Below are 22,276 nucleotides of genomic sequence, written 5' to 3' on the forward strand. Positions count from 1 at the left end.
TAGTCCCAAACTGGAAACAACCAAAGTAATAATTAGCTGGTGATTTTTTTTAAAATGTGGTGTATCCATCTAGGAAAATTAAATTAGATGAAATGAAACTAAAAAGGAACAAATGATTGACTGATGCAACAACAAGGATAAATTCAAAAGCATTATACTATTTTTATTTCTATGACATGTTAGAAAAGGCACAAACAATAGTTTGGAGGTGAGGGAGAGGACTGACACTAAAGGAGCCTAAGGTAACTTTTATTTTTGAGATTATGGCAATGGAATATGTCTTGATCATGTTGACAGTTACACAGTATATATTTCAAAAGTCAATGAACTGTCCAATAAAAATGATGAATTTTGTTGAATGCAAGTTATACTTCAATAGACCTAATTATGAATACATAAATAAATAATAAGAAATTTTCTTTTTTGTGGGAATTCACGGTTAGAGGTGTGAGGTTCTATCACAAAAGCAGAGTACAAATGATGTTGCTTTGGAATGCCAGCCATTACCCAAAGCCTCTACTTGTCTGAAATAGACATTAACCCCCTGTAGAAAGTATTATATTTGGATTGTTTCCTGCTACATAAACTGCATCTAATATAATGTCTGACACATAGATTTTATTTGAGAAACATCTGTTGAATTCTTTAATTTCTGCTTGGCTCTAGTCGATTAGCTCTAATTTAGAGACTGGTTTTTCTTTGTCATACCTGTGCAATTAGCAATTGAGATTAATATACTTTTTGCTCAACAGAGAGATTAAAGAGGTAAACTTCAAAATAAGAACTATTATAATTTACTGTATAAAATTTTGAATGAAAATCTTAGCGCTCTTTTGGAAAATCATAATTAGCAAAGTAAAACCCAAATGTGATATGAGAAAAAGCTTGGTAGAATTAGGAAGTATAATGCATTGATTGCTGACACCTCAGGGTGCCACAGCACTGTCATACATGAATACTGGGGGGAAAAATTGACTTTCCACATTTCCCTTGAGGTAATGAGAGAATAGAGAATTCATGATGCTGTGCCCAGTGTGAACCCTGAGGATTCCATTTATGTCCCTCCCACCTAAACACAACGGTACCTCTCAATCTTCTCTCAGGCTTGCTTATGAGCAACATCAAAAACGGGGACAAAAAGTTTATCTTTATATTTCTGTCTGCATATATTAAAAGAAAATACTAGAAGGGAAGATGAAGGCAATCAGCACTTGCTGATTCACATACACTATCTATACAACCACCACTTCTATAGTGTAGTAATGATTACCATTTTGCAGCTGGGAAAATAGCTCAAAGAGTTTATTCAACTCAAGAGTAGAAAGAGCCTGGATTCTATCCAAGTTAGTGTTAGAACTACAAATACTTGGTTATCAATATTATGAACAAAAATAATGATCCTTTTTTTTAAACAATAATAGATAATACTTATTGTGAATTTAATATGTGCCAGACACTATTGTAAGTTGATAATTTACTTGTATCAGTTCACTAGGTTCTCAAAATAACTGTATTATACAGAAGCTACCTCATTAATCTCATTTTACAGGTGAGAAAAGAAGAGACATATGTTTCTTCTCTTGTCCAAATCCATACTGAAATTGACAGTATTAAACACAGAGGCCTGGATCCAGAGTCTCTGCTTTTAATTGATGCACAATCCTTCCTCTTATATGGGTTGGAAATGAAGATATAAGAACAGTTGTGAATAAAATACAGGCTTAATAAATGCCTAAAATAGGTAAGACCAATCCAAGTGCTCCCATTTTTTCCCATTACTCAGAATATTTGATTGTGCTTCTCTTTTCACAGCCTAGTAGATAATTTTAAATGAGAAAATGTTTATGCCCCATTAAGTAGCAATACAGTTTCCATTTTCATTAAATTGCTTATTAAAAAGAAATATGAAAATTTTAGATTGTAATGTGGGTTTTTTTTTTTTTTTGGTGTACTGTCTGAGAATAATGCTTCTATATCACCAGCCTCCTTTCCTCTCTCCTTTTGTCCTATATTCACTTTAAAGTCAAAAGACATTTAAGTTGGTAACTAGTAAAAGAAAAAAACAAAAGTGAAAACAAAAACAGAACCAGAACCTGTGGGCCTGCTGATGAGTCAGAAGCACCTACATGGTGCCGAGTAGTTACTGACATATACCTTGCTGACTGGAAAGATAAGCCATGCCCAGGCCCCATGGAGGAAAAGAACGAATCAGAGTGGGAAGCTGATTTCCAAACACAAGTCAGCAGGAACTTGAACATTTTTCCCACTAACAAAGAGAAGAAACTATTCATAAAATTATTGACACTTTTCTCTCGAAATTATTAACATCACCGTTAATGCCCCTCATGATTTGGCACCATTTTTTCTTTCCCCAGTATCTTCTGGCCTCTTTCCACATTTACCATACAGTTCAGCAAGTTCCTCTGACAACTTATTAAACAGTAATGCATGTTAGACTGTTTTCTCAAGAAAGACAGCATTCCTCACTTACTCACTGACTCTTCCCTTCTTTCCTTCTTTCCTTCATTTCTACAAATATTTACTAACTACCAAGTGTAGACTTTGATGCAATGCCCTCAAGATCTAACCCAGTGTCACTCTTGCATGAAGCTGGTCCCAATGTAGTAATTATTCTATTGATCTTTGGCCCTCCTTCACGACCCCTCCCCCAAGAGTGGTAGATAAAGTGCTTATACAACACTTACCATAATGTATTAAAATTAATTGTAAACTATCCTATCACTGTTACTGACAGGGCATGGCAACTTACCATCCAATTTTTTTTCCCTGTGCCTGCTACAAAATATCAGCTGTGATGAGTGAAAAAGAGGGCGGGGTGGGGGGGGCCGGAGATGTTAAATAACAGATGCAAATACCCTCTTTCAGAGGTCCATATACAAAAGAAACATCAGTAAGTTAAGTGAAAAGTCTGAAAGGGAACTCAAATCACCTCATTTCAAATGCTGCTTTTCACAACACCAATGTCTATAGAATTTTTAAATTGAGAAAAAGAAAAGTTTCACATCATTAATTAAATGCCCTAGGGCCTTGTAATTTAAAGTGTGGCGCATAGACCAATACAGTCAGCACTGCCTAGGGTCTTGTTTGAAATGTGGAATCTCAAGCCCCATCCCAGACTTACTGAATCAGAATATCCTTTCAAAAAGACACACAGGTGATCCCTACACATGTTAAAATGTATGAAACACCAACAGACCATCCTCATTCAGTAAAGCTGGGTATTATTATTAAAACAGCCAAAATTGAATAGGCAGTCTATAAGACTGTTCTTGATTGCTACCAAACTCTTACACGTTAAGATAACATTAAAATCTAAGCAGTATGCAAATAAAAGGGCTCAAGTGAAAACATTAAATATAAGGTAGCTGTTATCCACAATGTATCTAAAGTAAAAACAAATTCAATACCTGAAGAAAGGGGGAGAATTGTAATATTAAGTTAACATAGGTTCTGCCCAGCTTGAAACAAAAAAATCCAGAGGGCTATTTTCAATATAATTATTTTAGAAGATTTTACAGATTTTAATGAATAAATTATCAGTATATCGGCATATCAAATTTGTCCAAGATAAACCCAAGCACGAAACCAAATTATTATAGCAAAGGCTTCTTACACAACTAATTAGATTAGATTAGAGACAATTTCCATTTATTATTCCTGCAAACAATATGTTAAAGGCAGTTGGAAAAGAGAATGTAATCTTTCATCTCTCTGACACCAGACAATGGTCAACTGCAATTATATTAAGAAATTGCATCTAGCTCTTGGCCTCTATATCCATCTTTAATAAAAAGACTCATGTAAAACTTTATTAGGAAAAAATATATATATACCCCAACAATTTCATTTCTGAAAAGCTATTATGCCTTTAGTCCTTGATTGCTATATAAATACTAAAAAGCATGAGCTGTTTTCTCTGTAGAATGTTCTGAAGATCCTTTTCCTTTGTTTATAAATAAAATTTTAAAATATATATTTGCCTAAAATGAAGGAGATGAACTGATCTGCGCCAGGCTTCCAAGTCAACTCTGTATCTTAAAGGAGAAATAAAAGGGCCTGGAATACAGTTTTATATATCCCAGAGACTGCAAAGTATGAAGGCCTGAGTTGAAAAGATGTGACACATTTCTTGAATGAGACTAAGAAAAATATTTGTTTAGACTCTGAAAAAGTGACCTGGTATTATCCTAAGAAGCATACTTCCCTCTGGAAAAACAAAAACAAAAACAAAATAAATTCATTGATAATGGAATGTGTGTAAAATATTTCGCAGAATTCATTTGCATATATAATCTCATTTGATTCTGTTAAATAACTTTGAAGTGTGTGTATTGACATTATCCATAGTTTACTAAAAGAGGAATTGATAACCAACAAGGCTAAGTGACTACTTAACCTCAGTTTGCAGGTAAGAGAAAGATAATAAAGAACCCAATTCCCTGACTGCAACCACACATTCTTTTTGCCACATCAAGCTACATTCACTAAGGAAGAAGAAATGGACAAAATATTCAGTAGATGATGGCTTAGGGTTGATATAAGTAAGACTTTTTACATATAGATTAGGCAAAGCTGTGAAATAGAAGTGCCTTTCCCTTTCTCTTGCAGCATGCAAAGCACTCTTAGGTCCCATAGTAGGTGCTTCGTAATTATGCTATAAGTTTTATCTGACTTGCTGCAAGAAGCAATGATGACGCTAAAAGATTTTACCCAAAATATGATCATAGAGTTTCTGCACATCATATAATATATCCCATATGGATTTTCCCAGCCTTGGGGAATTTTCATACTTCTGCTTCTAGAGGAGTTGGAGTAGCAATGGTTGGAGCAGGGTGGGAGGATATGCTAGTTGTGACTTTCACAAAAGAAAAGATTATTGCTGGTTGCCCGAGGCAGTGGGTGGGAGGTGGATGAAATAGGTAAAGGGGGCCAAATGATACAAACTCCCAGTTATAAAATAAATAAGTCATGGGGATGTAATGTACATCATGGTGATTATAGTTAGTAATACTCTATTGCACATTTGAAAGTTATTAAGAGAATAATCTTTCTTAAAAGATCTTATCACACATATCCAATTGTAAATATTTATGGTGATGGATATAACTAGACTTACTCTGGTGATCAATCTGCAACATATACAAATATCAAATCATTATGCTGTACACCTAAAACCAATGTAATGTTATTTGTCAATTACACCTTAATTTAAAAAAAAAGAAGAGATTATGCGATTGGGAAGACTGAAAAATGTGTGCTGGTGACTGTAAATTTTGGTATCTGGCTAAGTAGCATGAATTGCAAGCATTGAAATGATTTTCATTGCCTACTCAAATAATGCACCCCACTTTGCCTTCCCAGGTTATTTCATCATTAGGAGTAAACTGAGTTCTACTCTTGGCTAAGAAACCACAAATGTTCCTGGGACTGAAAAACAATTACATCATGTTAAATTCTCTTTGTGAAAGGGTCTCATTGGTGTGGGCATGAAGAATAGAAAGGGCAAAGAATACAGAGACAAAGAATAAAGAGGGAACCAAAAGAAGAGACTGTGGGGAAAAACACATTACTTTATAGAATGAGCTTGGAATCTCTGTGGGAATCAGATAGATATACAAAAAATCAACTATAATTGAGCGTGAGAAGGGGATTCTTCATCAGAATTTTGTAAGAAGGAAAAAACCCTGCTTTAGAATATTGTGAATCTTAATCACTGAACATTTACAATCAGAGACAATGTGGTCAGGGAGATTAGCCAAAATTGTGCAAGAGACTAGAGTTGGAGGTATTACAAGATCCTTCCAATGTGAAGGTTCTACATTGTTGAAAACTTATGTAACAAGTTGATCTGACTTGTTTCTCAAATGGGGTTTGTTAAATTCAAATTATAATGGTAGGGAAGAAGATAAAGAAGAAATCTTTAGAGACATATCAGGGTCAATGATTGAAGAGATAGTGTTGCCATGGTAAAAGACTCCCAGTGTATAGTACTTACGGATTCTGCTCTTGCCGTCATAAGCTGTACATTCCTTTCTATAAACTATGAAATTTATGGAGAACTGTTCTATTTAAAATTCCTCTAAACTGTATCGGTTGCAGCAGCTTTCCATGCAATTACCTTCAGTGGTAATTGCTTTCTTCTCTTTTATTATGGGTAGGTCAACAAACACGCTTGTAACTGAGTAAAAGCAATGAAATGAAATGAAGAGTAAAGTAAATTCACAAATATGCTTCTCAAATGTCTCCTGCCAAGACAAAGGAGAACATCTAAATATGTTACCAAAAGAAGAAGTACTCAAAGGAGAAAAATAACTTGCCCTTGTTTTCTGAAATTATGGTTGGCATCACCACTAAGATAAAGGATATAGAAAACAAGGCATTTAAAAAATGTATGAGTGAAATTGCTGTGTGTTTTCTTCACTGTTCTTTCTTTTAATTTTATATTCAAAATAAAGAATTATGTTTAGAATAGAGATCTTACTGTAATTGCTTTCTATTTTAATTAGAGATGAAAAGCTATCTGAGGATGTAATATGTCCCTGAGCAGTGCTTCTAGGTGCTCAAATTTGACTCTACAAAAGGTCATAATTTCTAATCTATAATTTCAGAACCGAAGACAATTTCTGCTCAGAAGCACATGTTGAACTTTCAGTGTGCCCAGAAGAAACATGTTTCTCACTGAAAAAAAAAATGTTTTAATGTACTAAAAAATAGAAGCATTTAGGACCTAAAGAAACCAGTGCATCAATTAGTGGCTGTTGTGCCTAGAACTGAAATAGCAGTATACCAGGCAAGTCCCACGAAAAGAGTGACTTTCCCCAAAGGTCTCACGATGGCACCACTGCTCTATATATGCTCCAAGCAAGGACCTGTGCAAAGTCAGCTGAACTTAGTAAAGGCTGAGGGCCCCTCAGAATGGGAGGACAGCTGGCTAAGCCAAGACATACATGCAACATGATGGACAGGAGAAGAATAGGTAGAAAAGGTCAGCAACACAAGGCTCATCCCAGCATCTCAGACACAAGGAGAAACATTCTAGGGCTGGTCTAAAGTTAATTGTCGAGCTGTTTGGAAGATGGCGGAGGAGTAAGCCATGGAGATCACCTTCCTCCCAACAAATACATCAGAAACACATCTACATGTGGAACAACTCCTACAGAACACCTACTGAATGCTGGCAGAAGACCTCAGACCTCCCAAAAGGCAAGAAACTCCCCAGGTACCTGGGTAGGGCAAAAGAAAAATGAAAAAAAAAAAAAGACAGAGACAAAAGAATAGGGACAGGACCTGCAACTCTGGGAGGGAGCTGTGAAGGAGGAAAAGTTTCCACACACTAGGAAGCCCCTTCGCGGGCGGAGACTGTGGGTGGCAGAGGGGGGAAGCTTCGGAGCCAGAGGTGAGCGCAGCAACAGGGGTGCGGAGGGCAAAGCGGAGAGATTCCCGCACAGAGGATCGGTGCCGACCAGCACTTACCAGCCTGAGAGGCTTGTTGGCTCATGCACTGTGGTGGGAGGGGGCTGGGAGCTGAGGCTCGGGCTTTGGAGGTCAGATCCCAGGGAGAGGACTGGGGTTGGCTGCAGGAACACAGCCTGAAGGGGGCTAGTGCACCACAAGTAGCCGAAGGGAGTCAGGGAAAAAGTCTGGACCTGCCGAAGAGGCAAGAGGCTATTGTTTCGGGGTGCGTAAGGAGAGGGTATTCCTTCCCTGTGTGCCCACAGAAGGCAGAGCACCGCCCAAGTGAGCTTCAGAAACGGGCGTGAGCCGCAGAAATCAGCTTGGGCCCCAGAGATGGGCATGAAACGATAACGCTGCTGCTGCAGCCACCAAGAATCCTGTGTGCAAGCACAGGTCACTATCCACACCCCCCAGGAGCCTGTGCGGCCCACCACTGCTAGGGTCTTGTGATCCAGGGACAACTTCCCTGGGAGAACACACGGCGTGCCTCAGGCTGTTGCAATGTCATGTTGGCCTCTGCCGCCGCAGGCTTGCCCCGCATTCCAATTATGACTACCGTACCCCTCCCTCCCCCCAGCCTGAGAGAGCAAGAGAGCCCTAATCAGCCGCTGCTTTAACCCTCTCCTGTCTGGGCAGGAACAGGTGCCTGAGGGCAACCTACATGCAGAGGCAGGGCCAAAACCAAAGCTGAACCCCAGGAGCTGTGCAAACAAAGAAGAGAAAGGGAAATCTCTCCGTGCAGCCTCGGGAGGTGCAGATTAAATCCCCATAATCAACTTGATGTACCCTGCATCTGCGGAATACCTGAATAGACAACGAATGTTCCCAAAATTGAGGCAGTGGACTTTGGGAGCAAAAGTAGACTTGGGATTAGCTGTCTGAGACTGATTTGTTTCTGATTTTTATATTTATCTTAGTTTAGTTTTTAGTGCTTGTTATCATTGGTAGATTTGTTTATTGGTTTTGTTGCTCTCTTCTTTTATTTTTTTATCTTTAAAAATTTTATTATTTTTATTTTATTATTATTTTATTTTACTTTATTTTATTTTTTTTTCTTCATTTTTTTTCTTCCTTTTATTCCTAGCTGTGTGGTTGGCAGGGTCTTGGTGCTCCAGCTGGGTGTCAGGCCTGAGCCTCCAAGGTGGGAGAGCCCAGTCCAGGGCTGGACCACCAGAGACCTCCCAGCCCCATGTAATATCAATTGCTGAGAGCTCTCCCAGAGATCTCCATCTCAACACTAACACCCAGCTCCACCCAACGGCCAGCAAGCTCCAGTGCTGGACTCCCTATGCCAAACAACTAGCAAGACAGGAACACAACCCAACGCATTATCAGAGAGGCTGCCTAAAATCATTCTAAGTTCACAGACACCCCAAAACACACCACCAGACATGGTCCTGCCCACCAGAAAGAAAAGATCCATTCTCACCCCAGAACACAGGTGCAAGTCCCCTCCACCAGGAAGTCTACACAAGCCATGGAACCAACCTCACCAACTGGGGGTAGACACCAAAAACAACGGGAGCTATGAACATTCACACTGTGAAAACAAGACCCCAAACACAGTAAGTTAAACAAAAGAGAAATATGCAGCAGATGAAGGAGCAAGGTAAAAACCCACCAGACCAAACAAATGAAGAGGAAATAGGCAGTCTATCTGAAAAAGAATTCAAAGTAATGATAGTAAAGATGATCCAAAATCTTGGAAATAGAATGGAGAAAATACAAGAAACGTTTAACAAGGGGCTAGAAGAACTAAAGAGCAAACAAACAATGATGAACAACACAAATACATGAAATTAAAAATTCTCTAGGAGTCATTAGCAGAATAACTGAGGCAGAAGAACGGAAAAGTGACCTAGAAGATAAAACAGTGGAAATAACTGCCGCAGAGCAGAATAAAGAAAAAAGAATGAAAAGAATTGAGGACAGTCTCAGAGACTTCTGGGACACCATTAAATGCACCAACATTTGAATTATAGGGGTCCCAGAAGAAAAAGGGAGAAAGGAAGGGTCTGAGAAAATATTTGAAGAGATTATAGTTGAAAACTTCCCTAACATGGGAAAGGAAATAGTCAATCAAGTCTAGGAAGCACAGAGAATCCCATACAGGAAAAATCCAAGGAGAAACACGCCAAGACACATATTAATCAAACTATCAAAAATTAAATACAAAGAAAAACTATTACAAGCAGCAAGGGAAAAACAACAAATAGAGTCTGTCATACAGAGTGAAGTAAGTCAGAAAGAGAAAAACAAATACCATATGCTAACACATATATATGGAATCTAAAAAAAAAAAAAAAAAGTGGTTCTGAAGAACCTAAGGTCAGGACAGGAATAAAGATGCAGAGGTAGAGAATGGACTTGAGGACACAGGGAGGGGGAAGGGCAAGCTGGGACAAAGTGAGAGAGTGGCATGGACATATATACACTACCAAATGTAAAATAGATGGCTAGTGGGAAGCAGCTGCATAGCACAGGGAGATCAGCTCGGTGCTTTATGACCACCTAGAGGGGTGGGATAGGGAGGGTGGGAGGGAGGCGCCAGAGGGATGGGATATGGGGATATATGTATACGTATTGCTGATTCACTTTATTATACAGCAGAAACCAACACAATATTGTAAAGCAATTATGCTCCAATAAAGACATTAAAAAAAATAAAGTTAATTGTCTTCATTTTGATTCTCTGCAGAAAAATTCACACTTATGCCTTATTTCCTAACATTTCTTAGCCTTTAGACCATTTCTCTACAAAGACTTTGCAAATATATAACATTTATCATTTGCTACAATGGTAAGACACTGGTGAGCAAATACTGCAGAGTGTCCTTCTAGAGACTGAAGGCTGGCTATAGGCAAAATATTTAGAGCTCATTCAGGGATGGCAGATAGGTACCAACCATGACTGACTTTTAGGAGCTGCTTGGAATGAGGATGATGTCAAGCCTAGACCCAAGCTCAGTGGAAAATAACCCCATGACCCTTTAGCAAGGTATTGGATAGGCAGGCACAGGGTATGGGGTAGGGACACACAAAGATATTCACTTTTTAAAATGTATTTACAATATCTGGTTTAAATCACTTAACATGTTTTATTTTCCTATGGGAAAAGTCATAACTTTTTTTTCAAATCTCAAATTAATGATAAAATTTCATTAAAATGGTAAAATTTAAAAACATATTTAAAGTTATAAACATTTTCTAAAAATAATTTCTGACACAATCATCAGCCTGGCAGTTATAGAATACACCTCAGTTTTCTAATAAGTGAACAGAGTAGGAAAGAAAAAGACAGAAACTTGAAACAAGCACAGTATTCTCAATAACAACCAGAGAAAACTCTGCTTACCGTTGCCTAAAAGTGCTTAGCATGGTAGAAGGTGAGGGCCAATATGTAAAGCAATGATTCCTAAACTGTTAAACTTTGGATAGGTATAGACCATTTGATAATCTGATAAATTATATAAGCTCCTCTCCAAGAAAAATGCCATATGTAAACCTATAAAAATATTCTGAGGAGTCAATATCTTCCTGAAATTCAACCATTGACTTCAAATCCCTTGCTAAAGTGTGAAGAAATCCTGGTGAAATGGGAAAAAAAAACAAAAACAAAAACAAATAAAACAACACTTTGCTCAGTGACTGACAGATAACACGTGCTCAATCAATAATTTTTGAGAAATGAACAAACATGAAGTCAGGAAGCTTAGATTGAAGTTGTGTTATCATAGATAAGTCACTTTAAAGCTCTAGGCTTGGTTTCTTAAGAAATCTTGTACTTTTAGTGATTTTCAGTATTTGGAATATTCTCAACATTTTCAGAGAAAAATTAATGTTTAATAAATTTAAATTTGCTATGACTTCTGATAAGAAGCATGTCCTTTTAAAACCTGCATATATACTCCATTATCTGGTGAATAATAAGAAAATAAGTGAGGCTAGTTGGCTTTTGTGCTTTAAAACATGGAAGGAGCAAGCCTGAAAAGTTGGGTTGATTTGGACAAGGTCAGTTAAATTTCTCCTGTTTCTTACCACAGAACATACCTCTATACTATAGTTTTAAAAACGAGTAGGTTAGATAATAATAATAATATAGGGAGTCAGAAAAAAAAAAACCTCTGTTTCAAGCAGTTGCAAATTCTAAACTGAAAACAGCCTATTTTTGTACTGAAAATGCTTGTTTTTTAAGCAAATGCATTGAATATTAGTTACCAACAGATTATTTTTTACATCAACAAGTTATATTTCCGGCTAAGCATATTTGCCCTTTTAATCTTTGAATTAGTACAGTAGAAAATATTTCTGAAAAGTATAATCCATAGATTCCCCCTAAGAAGCAAAGTAGAAATATAACTGAAAAATGTGATATAGTGGAGTCACAGGACTTAGATTAGAATAAAACGCTGCCACTTACTAGTTCTATGATTTCAGATAAGTCTTTTACCTTCTCTAGGCCTTGTTTTTCTTATACACGCTAAGGTGACAGTATCAGCTGCCCTGACTGACTCATAAAATTATTTTGAGGCACAAATGAATGTGTTTTGAAAATTAAAGTTTGTTAAATCATGGAAGAAAATAAAATCAGTACCCCCTTTAACCTCCTGTAAGGTGTCTATATTTTTAAGGCCAAAACTCACTTAACTGGAGATAAATTGACACATACCAAATGAGTGGCACTGAAAATGCTTTTGCTCATTAAAAAAAATGGTTTAACACGTGGATGAGATAAATGTAAGTTAATGAAAGACAGATGCACAAAAATTATCTTAATTTATACAAGGGTTTAAAAATTAAGTGACAACTGCTTCACAACATTCCTTTATAGAAGACTCAAATCATCAGAAAATAATCTGACACTTGTTGGATCCATACTTGGGAATTCATGTGGCAATATTCCTGTTTTCAGAAGCAGATACCAGTTGAACACATCTGGTTTCTAGAGAAAATACCAATGAGAACACATGCCATTTTGATGTCAGAGTTTCAAAATGAGTGTTATCTGGTCTATCACCAAACGCGGCAGAATAATTGTCAGAATTTTGATACAGTGGTATAACTATGCTATAGAAATAGTTATCAAAGGAATAACTATAAATTTCTGTCAAATATACTTGAGCCAAGAAACTCTAAGTCAGTTCAATTTTAAATAAATAACTAAATAAGTATTAAAATAAATAAAATAGTGATGGTTTCAATCTGTTAATAAATTAGCTTCGCAAATAAATATTTTGGTGGCCTGGAGTAATTTCAAACTTCTCAAGGCCTCAATACCCTTATGGTAAAATGGATTCTACAACTTCTCCTCTCTGTCTCATGGAGATTGTAGTGAGGATCAAATGAAATAATGTACATCACAGCACTGGGTACAGTATAAAATGCTAAATACATATAAGGCTTTATTTTTATTGATAGGCTATAAACTTCATGTAGGCAGTAATTTAAATAATTCATTATTGTATTTGAAACACTGAATAACATATAGTTTTTATGAAGTTGGTTTCATTGAATAACTAATAGAAATAGTTGCAATATCGGTATCCCTCACTGGAAATCTAATATGTCATAGTTCTTTTCATAAAACAGCTAGATGCATCCAAATAGAATGTCTCAGAAGATTGGAACGCAGGGAAAAAGATGGATACTGGGACCAAAAACGTCTATGCATTTGAAGGTCAGGACATCGGCAAAGATTTTGCAAGTACCAGAGGACAAAGCAAGATGGATTATTCAATATGTGCTACAACTAGTAAGCAATAGAAAGAGGGTCAGGAGTTTAGAGAGTGAAGAACAGACAAATAACAAAATGAAGAGCCAGTCACCAGGGAGACCACAGGAAGTAAGAGAAAGAAAGATAAAGAAAGAAAAAAAAAAGGCAGGGGAGAGGATTAGACCCAGACTGTGAACATGAATGTATATGATAGATGTAAATCCTTTCTCAGTTATACACAATATCTACTCTATTGATGACCTTGGACCATTAACTTTTTGGCCTCACTTTACACACACACACGTCCCCCCCAATACACACATCATGTGTGTATATACATATACGCACACAAATACTCAATGCATCATACGTATATACCTAAGTTGTTTTGAGGAGTAAGCATGTTTAGTGCTCAATATATATCAGTTGTTATCATTACTAGAGATTTTTTAATTCTACAGATTCAAGGTTACATATCTAGAATGAAGCAATAAAAATTTTTTAAAGAAACACATTCTTTGGGCATATTTACCATCAACATATCATGTATCATTTTCTGTATATGTACTATAAACACAATATTAAATGAGGATTGACGTGATACTTATGATGCTCTTTAAAGAGACCAAATGTTAGCAACATGACATGTGGAACAGAACCTTCAGCAAAGGCATAAATATATTGGTCTCCACACAGGAAAAGTCAGTCCAGGAAGCTGTCATGGCCAAAATATACGTTCAAAAGGCTTCCCACCCAGAATGTATCTATTCTTTAGCCTATAGAACATGAAAGTGAGTTCAGAGATAATTTCCATTTAAACTCAGTAACGTCTCCTTCTGAAAATCTGGTATCAAAACTCAAACAGTCTCGCATTCCCTACCTCCATAGGCAAGTTGATAAATTTAATTTTTGGTGACTAGGGAGCATTACGTAAATTGTTTTGAAGTGACCAAAACAACAACAAAAAAGTACGTAAGTGAAATTGAGTGGCTTACGTTTTAAAATAAATGTTTAAGCTGCCCAGTAATCATATTTAGGGCAAATTAAAACAGTAATTTTCATTTTATAATTTCTCAAACAACAAAGTTTGTTACTGCTTTACTGCATGTATTATTTAGTTAATTACTGCGATGAACTGAATTGTGTCTCCCCCCAAACTCATAAGTTGAAAGCCTACCCCCTAATGTGACTTTACTAGAAGATGGGGCCTATAAGGAGGTAATTAAGGTTAAATGAGGTCCTAAGGGTGGGACCCTGATATTGTAGGATTAGTGTCCTTATAAGGAGAGACATAAGTGAGCTCACTAGTTCTCCTCCGTGTGAGGACACAGTGGGAAGGTGGCTGCTGCTAACCAGGAAGAGGGCTTTCACTAGAAACCAAACCCTGCCAGACTTGATCTCAGACTTTCCAGCCTCCAGACTGTGAGAAAATAAATTTCTGTTGTTTAAGCCACTGGGTCCATGGTATTTTTTTATGTCAGCCTGAGCAGACTAACATATTTATTTACCTATTCATTTATTCTTGTTTCTTTAATGAGAATACCCAGTTCTCTGGGTATTCCTAAAGTCTTAATTAAACACAACATTTTTTTTTTTTTCTTACTACACTGATGGGTAGTCAACTGTTATAATTTTCTTAAGAAAGTTGACCTCAGCAAGATGAAGGACTAGGAGATCCCAACACTTTTCTCCTCCTCTCAAAAAACCCAGCAAAAATAGTAAAGGAACTATAAGCTGATGAAAATATCTCAGGAAAAGCTCTAGACTACAATGAGGAAGTAGCAAAAACACTGTAGAGCTCAAAAACTGATGATGGTTGCATAGAAAAGCATAGGAAGCATTTTACCTTCAGCACTCCATCTCCCAGTCTAGAGCAGCTTAGTGCCAGGAGGGGTCCCCACAGAAGAACTTCACCGCATAGGTAAAAGGAGAGCAGGAGAACCCCTGCAAGCCTCACCACTGTGGATTCGTATCATTTTCACCAACACTGATCCTGATGATGGAGCATCTCAGAGTCTCTGCTGCTGAATCTCCTCCCCAGGGCTGGGGCTATTGTTGCATGAGACCTGCCCTCAAAGGCCCCCAGGAGCCATTCTCTGGGATTGGGATGCCCCAGCATGTTGCCTCATATGAGACCAGAGCTTCTATACTGCTCTGAGATCTGCCTCGCTGGGTTCTCAGTTCCCAGCTCTCACTCATCATTTCTGGGGACTGGCTGACTGATGCTCTGAGTCCCACCCCAGGGTCCCAGGTCATAGCTCTGACCTGTTAGTGCCAGGGCTATGCTGCTGCTGGTCTGAGCCCCATCCTCTAGGTCCAACACAGATTTAATGGACCACCACCAGGGATATGTTACTGCTCTTCTGTGACTGCCCCCTGGGGCCAAAGTTGGGACTTTGTTCCATCATCCCAAGACTGTGCTGCTACTGTACCCTGACCCCAAGCCATTGCACACCCTACCACCCCAGGGTCCATGCTGCTGCTGTATCCTCCCTGCCTACCCCCAATCTGAGTCACTGTGGAGAGTCCCAGAGACTCAGACTACAGTTCCCCAGAGATCTGCAGATACTTACACAATGGACTCCAATGCCATTGCTGCACAAGTGTACCTGTGCCTTAGGATCCTGGTACTGTTGTAGTTCCACATACATCTGATCCTAGGACTCTGGCTCCACTACTTCTCTGAGTGCCAGCACACCAGACCAGCCAATAAGAGGGATCAGCTTGGCTAGAACGTGTTCTCACAAGTGAAAAAGGAGAATAGGAGAATCTCAGCAGTCTTTGCCACTCAGAAAGACAATAACCTTAGCCACCACCACCAACCACAGGACCTCGGCCGTCTTGAGCACAGTGGACCCCTATAGTCTATGCTAACATTGACCTCAGCTGATGGAGCTGCATGGAGACTATTCTGCTGTGCTCTTTCAGGAATAAAAGGTACCCTCACAACCACATTTGGGGAAAGTCTTTCCTTACCAAAGCCAGGCCATTTGTGACAACCTAAGTGAAATAAGCCAGACAGAGAAAGAAAATACTGTATGTTGTCACTTATATGTGGAATCTTCAAAAAAATAAAAGGCTGATTTTATAGGAACAAAGAATTGAATGGTGGCTGCAAGGAGCAGAGAGGAGGGAAATGATGTGACGGATGTCAAAGTGTACAAATTTGCATTTATAAGAAGAATAAGTTCTGAGGATCAAATGTATAGCATGGTGACTGTGGTTAATAACGGGGTATTTATCATTCAAAATTGCTGAGAGTAGATCTAAATCTTTCTCACTACACACACAAATAGTTAACTACGTGAGGTGAGGGATGTGTTCATTATTTTGATCTTGGTAATCGTTCCACAATGTATTTGTACATCAAATCGTCATGCTGTACACTTTAAATATATATGATTATATTTGTCAGTTATTCCTCATTCAAGTTAAAAAATCCAAACTCCAAAAATAACGTCTATTAGGTTTCAATAACGTTAAAATTTTTCAATAATTTTAGTGAATTACTTTATAGTTACATACACATTCAATAAAAAACTACACTTTGAGATAAAAATAAGAACACATTTTTCATCAGAGCGTTAATTAGAATCATCATACACACACTTTTTTAACTTTTTATTTTATATTGGAGTATAGTTGATTAAAAATGGTGTGCTAGTTTCAGGTGTACAGCAAAGTGATACAGTTATACATATATGTGGATCTATTCTTTTTCAAGTTCTTTTCCCATTTAGGTTGTTACATAATATTGAGCAGCATTCCCTGTGCTATACAGTAGGTCCTTGTTGGTTATGCATTTTTAAATACAGCAGTGTGTACATGTCAATCTCAAACTCCCTAACTATCTCTCCCCTGCCACCCTTGCCCCTGGTAATCATGCGTTTGTCCTCTAAGTCTATGAGTCTATTCCTGTTTTGTAAATAAGTTCATTTGTATCATTTTTTTTAGAGTCCACATATAAGCGATAACATACAATATTTGTCTTTCTCTATCTGACTTACTTCACTCAGTATGACAATCTCTAGGTCCATCCATGTTGCTGCAAATGGCATTATTTCATTCTTTTTAATGGCTGAGTAATATTCCATTGTATATATGTGCCACATCTTCTCTATCCACATATATTCATAAGGAAAAAATTCACTTTTGGCACACATATCATAAAATTACACTTTTAAATTTTTATGAAGAAATTATAACTAAAGGATACTTTTATGTTTTAAAAAAGCAGAATATGTATAATATATAATCTATATTAACATACATGTTAATCACAAAGCAGATTATGCCTAATACAAAAGGAACTAAACAGAAATACAAAATATTTCAAAACATTGAGTGTGCTCCAAGTGATGGGATTTTAAGTGGTTTTTTTTTTTTTGGCCTTATACATTTAGACATGTTTTGAAATTGTTCTATACTGAAAAAATAATTCTTCTGAAATTAAAAAAATAATTATATGTAGAAGTAAAATAGAGGAGCAAAATGGAGGGTAGGTATTTCAGAGAATATCAACTCCAAATTGAATCAAGGAAGATAAAAAGTAACTCAAGTCCTGGGCAAATAACAATCCGCAGGGCCTCAATTCTTTCCTTAGTACAGAATGTTTACTGCGGCTGGCAGCCTTCCCTAATCAAAAGCCAGCTCTCAAACATTAATAAGGACACTGAATTTATCAGTATGTCTTGCAATTGTCAGCACATGCCATTATTTTTAAGATAAATTCACGTGCTTTAGCAGCAGGCATTGCTCCTTCAAAGATTATCTTCACTAAAAGCCATCAAATCTATTCAAAACTGAATAGATTCTCAGGAAACTACTTTTAGGGAAATAAAATATTTTGCTACTTATCTCAGGATTCAGCAAGTTATTGCCAAAAATATTTGTGGACTCATTTTAATAGGTGCATGGATGGATTCCTGTGGTCACAGACATTAGCTTCTACTCTCTACTGCCCTGACCTATCTATTTATGTATCCATGTACATACGTATGTATGTATGTATGTATTCATTCATTTATTTAACATATGTTTATACAATACCTAAAATGTGCACTGTTGATATAAAACTAAGCAAATGAGATGATATAAATGTAAGTTGTCATCAAGATGAGTGGATGAGTACATTATAGCAGAAATTTTTGGTTGCCTCTCCATTAACAATTAGATTTCTTTACTTCTAAAAAGAAGCAACATTTCACAGTAGAAGCTGAAAACACTAAAGTCTCACTTTTGCATAGGGTCATGCCCAAGTTTGGGGAGACTTCTCAAAAAATGTTCCTCCTTTACAAAAATTATGACACTCAAGGACAAGCGTCTCCCCCCGCACCCTTTTCTTTGACTTTGTACAGAGGTATATAGCTCTTTAGACACTATCACTCTATAATGAGGAATCAAAGCTTAGAACAGGTCAGTTATGTGAGGATCATGATATGAAAAAGTCTGAAACACAAACAAACAAAAAACTCTGGGTCCTGGTTGACATTGTTTAGCTACTGAATAAGTTAATTTAACTACTAAAATTGCCATGCTTCTAGATCTCATGTTATTGGAGTTAATAAAAATTAAACAGTGTTTTGGGGAGAGAATATGGGAAGACATCCTAATTTGTGCAACTTCATGGTCTATTCATACACAATTCACTTGATTTCATATAAAAGTGCTCTTCTCAAAGTGGCCTAAAATAACAAGGCTTACAAATAATGTCTCATTTTTTCAAATAATACAGATATGCAACAAATCTTAATTTTGGTAATTTCTGAAAGTTGATAAATTACTAATCTATATTTAACAACTGTCATATTACAAAGAAGTAAATCATGGAAAATTATTGGATCTCATTCTTTTCTCCCAACTTTTCTTTCTATAACTCTTCAATTTGAGAAATGAAATTCAAAAAATTTAAAAAGCCTCATATGATCTTCTATCTTTACATAAATCTCCCAGCCTAATACCTAAAAGTTATCAGCTCTAGAGAGCTTGGAATTCTCTTATTATATTCCTGATCTTATTAAGTTAACCAAATCAGAGAACTAGACATTTCTTTGCAAATATGAACACACACACACACACACACACACTAGGTTTTTTGTTTTTTTTTTTTTTGCCAATTTCAATTATTTGTTATTGATGACTGCAAAAAGCTAAGGCCAAGCTGAATGTAAAAGTTAAGATACCCTGAGCTTAAGAGTCTCAGTATGAAAGATTGAAGGTACACAGGCAAATATCTTGGATTTTATACTTTTATCTTATCTATTTATCACATGCAATGAGCAGTGCTGAGAGTCAGTAAGCATTAATGAGAATAAATTCAAAGTTTTCTTGGTGTGCTGGAGAATATCTTGTTATAGATGAGATTAAAGGAATGGCAGGAAGCATATTTATGAAAGACTAAATGGCAAAATGTGCCCAGATTCATGACTTGCATGGAATAAGGATTTAATAGATATTGGTTTACATAACAGGAACACCTTCCCATGATTCTAAGCCAAAAATAAATGTGTCAAATAAGAGAAGTCATTTCTTACTGTTTTAATCAGAAAAATTAAAGGATTTTCCAACCATTAGATAACACGAAGAATTTTCTGTACTTTAAACCTGATATTCATAGATTGGGATGATCATTGTAGTGAACACATTTTTGAAAAATAGATATTACGCACAAAGTAATTTGCACTTATTTATTAAACAAATTATTATTCCTACTACTAAGAGCCTAATACTCTATCACTCTACTGCATTTGGGAACGCAGATGGCACAATTAAAGGCACCTGCTTCTATCTCCTCTGCTCAACGGAGATAAAAGGAAATATCTCTATTAGTTTCTTCTTGCTACTATAACAAACTACCATGAACTAAGTGGCTTAAACAACAACACAATTTATTCTCTTTTTGTTCTGAAAGTCAGAAGTTTGAAATGAATTTTATGGAGCAAAATCAAGGTGTTGAAAGGGCTGTTTTTTCTGGAGGCTATAGGGGAAAAATCCTTTACATTGTCTTTCCGCCCCCAGCTTCCATGGTTACATAATCTTCTTTTTACTTAGGCAGTTCTGTCTTACTCCTATTAAAAACTTGTGCGATTATACTAGATAACTTGGGATAATCTTCCCATCTTAAGATCCTTACCTGAATCACCTCTTCAAATTCTCCTTTGCCATAAAATATAACATTCACGGGTTCCGGGGATTAGCAAGTGGATATATTTGGGAGGCCATTAGTCAGTCAACCATAACCATAGTCTGTGATAGATGTCTACCTATACATAGGCATTGATAGTCTTATAAAGTATCAATAACCAAAATCAATCAACCATGATTAAACATGAAGACTATAATAAGAAGATTTATATAGGCATCTCTGGAAGTCAAGAATGTAAGTCACCAGTGGACCTCATCTGTGGAAACTTGTTCAGTATATGCTCTCCTTAATGTAAATATTCTGAAAGACATGCCTCAATGTTGAATTAAAGTAATTGAAGCTTACAAAGGGACTTTAAACACTTTGGAATGAAGCCTGCCTTTGATTAAGAATGCACCTAGGAAACCATAACTGTATTTATCTCCACTAATTAAGTATGCAATAAAATGAACAAACCTTCAATTCAGTCAAATACAATTTAATTCTTGTGAAAATCTGGAAATTAAATTTAAGCTAAATGATATTTTAGATAGTTTAGGTATTGAGCTAGCCAGTTGGAGGGGGTAGGGAGGAAGATGCTTACCTTAAATAATAAATCCTTCTTCCCATAACGAAGCTCCTTCAGCTGGGCTTGGATTTTTTTTGACTGTAAAAAAAAAAAAAAAGGATTAATGACTTAATTTCATTTATATTTTCAAACTTGAAGATTAAAATTCTTTTAAACTGCATAAGAATGAATTTTGCAGCCAAAGTAAAAAGAGCTCAACTAGTTTGGAAATGGTTTAGTCAGTTTGGGAAACTGTTTGGCAGTTTCTTATAAATATAAATTATACAGAAATTCTTTCTAGGTATTTACCTAAGAGAAATTATAATATATACATAAATGTTTACAGTATATTTATTCATAATAGTCAAAAGCTGGAAATATCCCACATGTCCATTAACTGATGAATAGTAAACAAATTATGGTACATCCATGAAATGAAATACCAAAATACGGTTAGGCGTTTCTTAAAATAAATTAAGTCTGAAACGTAACAATATAGATGTATTTCAAATGTGTTAGAGTATGTGAAAGAATCCAGTCACAAAAAGCTATATTTTGTATAATACCATATATATGATATTCTAGAAAAGACAAAAGACTAGGGACATAAATCAGGTTGGTAGTTGACGTGGACTGGGGGTTGGTGGTAGAGATTATAAAATATCAAGTGGGAACTTTGTAGGTGATGAAAATATCCTCTATCCTGAATACTGATCAAACCCATTAAAGTATATATGATGAATTCTATGTAAATTACATCTCAGTAAAATTCTATGTAAATTATATCTCAATAAAATTTAATTTTAAAAGTTGCTGGCCATAACAGTTACATGTAAAAAATGAAACTGAACATTTTCTAGCACCATATACAAAAGTAAACTCAAGATGCATTAAAGACATAAATATAAGAATGGATACTATAAAACTCCTAGAGCAAAACATAGGCAGGACATAAATCATTGTAATAATTTTTTGGATCCATCTCCTAAAGCAAAGGTAACAAAAGCAGAAATAAACAAATGAGACCTAATTAAACTTAAAAGCTTTTGCACAGCAAAGGAAACCAACCACAAAACTATAAGACAACCTATTGAATGGAAGAAGATATTTGCGAACGATATGACTGATAAGGGGTTAATATCCAACATATACAAATAGCTCATACAACTCAACATCAAACAACAAAAAAAACAACCTTGTTAAAAAATGGGCAGAAGACTAATGAGAACCTACTGTATAGCACAGGGAACTCTACTCAATGCTGTGTGGTGACCTAATGGGAAGGAAATCTAAAAAAGCAGGGGTATGTGTATAACTGATTCACTTTGCTGTAGAGCAGAAAATAACACAACATTGTAAAGCAACGATACTCCAATAAAAAGTTTTTAAATAAAGG

At 36.3% G+C, this 22,276-nt stretch overlaps 1 protein-coding gene across 5 annotated transcripts in view; it reads right to left on the minus strand.

Annotated features, from left to right (window-relative positions):
• The window catches only part of LUZP2 (leucine zipper protein 2), a 512,515-nt gene that overhangs the window by 86,742 nt on the left and 403,497 nt on the right, over positions 1–22,276 (minus strand). For all 5 annotated transcript variants that reach the window (XM_079930100.1, XM_079930101.1, XM_079930103.1 and 2 more), the window contains one exon: positions 20,917–20,979. In XM_079930100.1, coding sequence (XP_079786226.1) covers positions 20,917–20,979 — 63 coding nt within the window. The remainder of the gene's footprint in view (positions 1–20,916; positions 20,980–22,276) is intronic.

The sequence above is a fragment of the Stenella coeruleoalba genome (genome assembly GCF_951394435.1).
Source record: "Stenella coeruleoalba genome assembly, chromosome: 8".
NCBI lineage: Eukaryota > Metazoa > Chordata > Mammalia > Artiodactyla > Delphinidae > Stenella > Stenella coeruleoalba.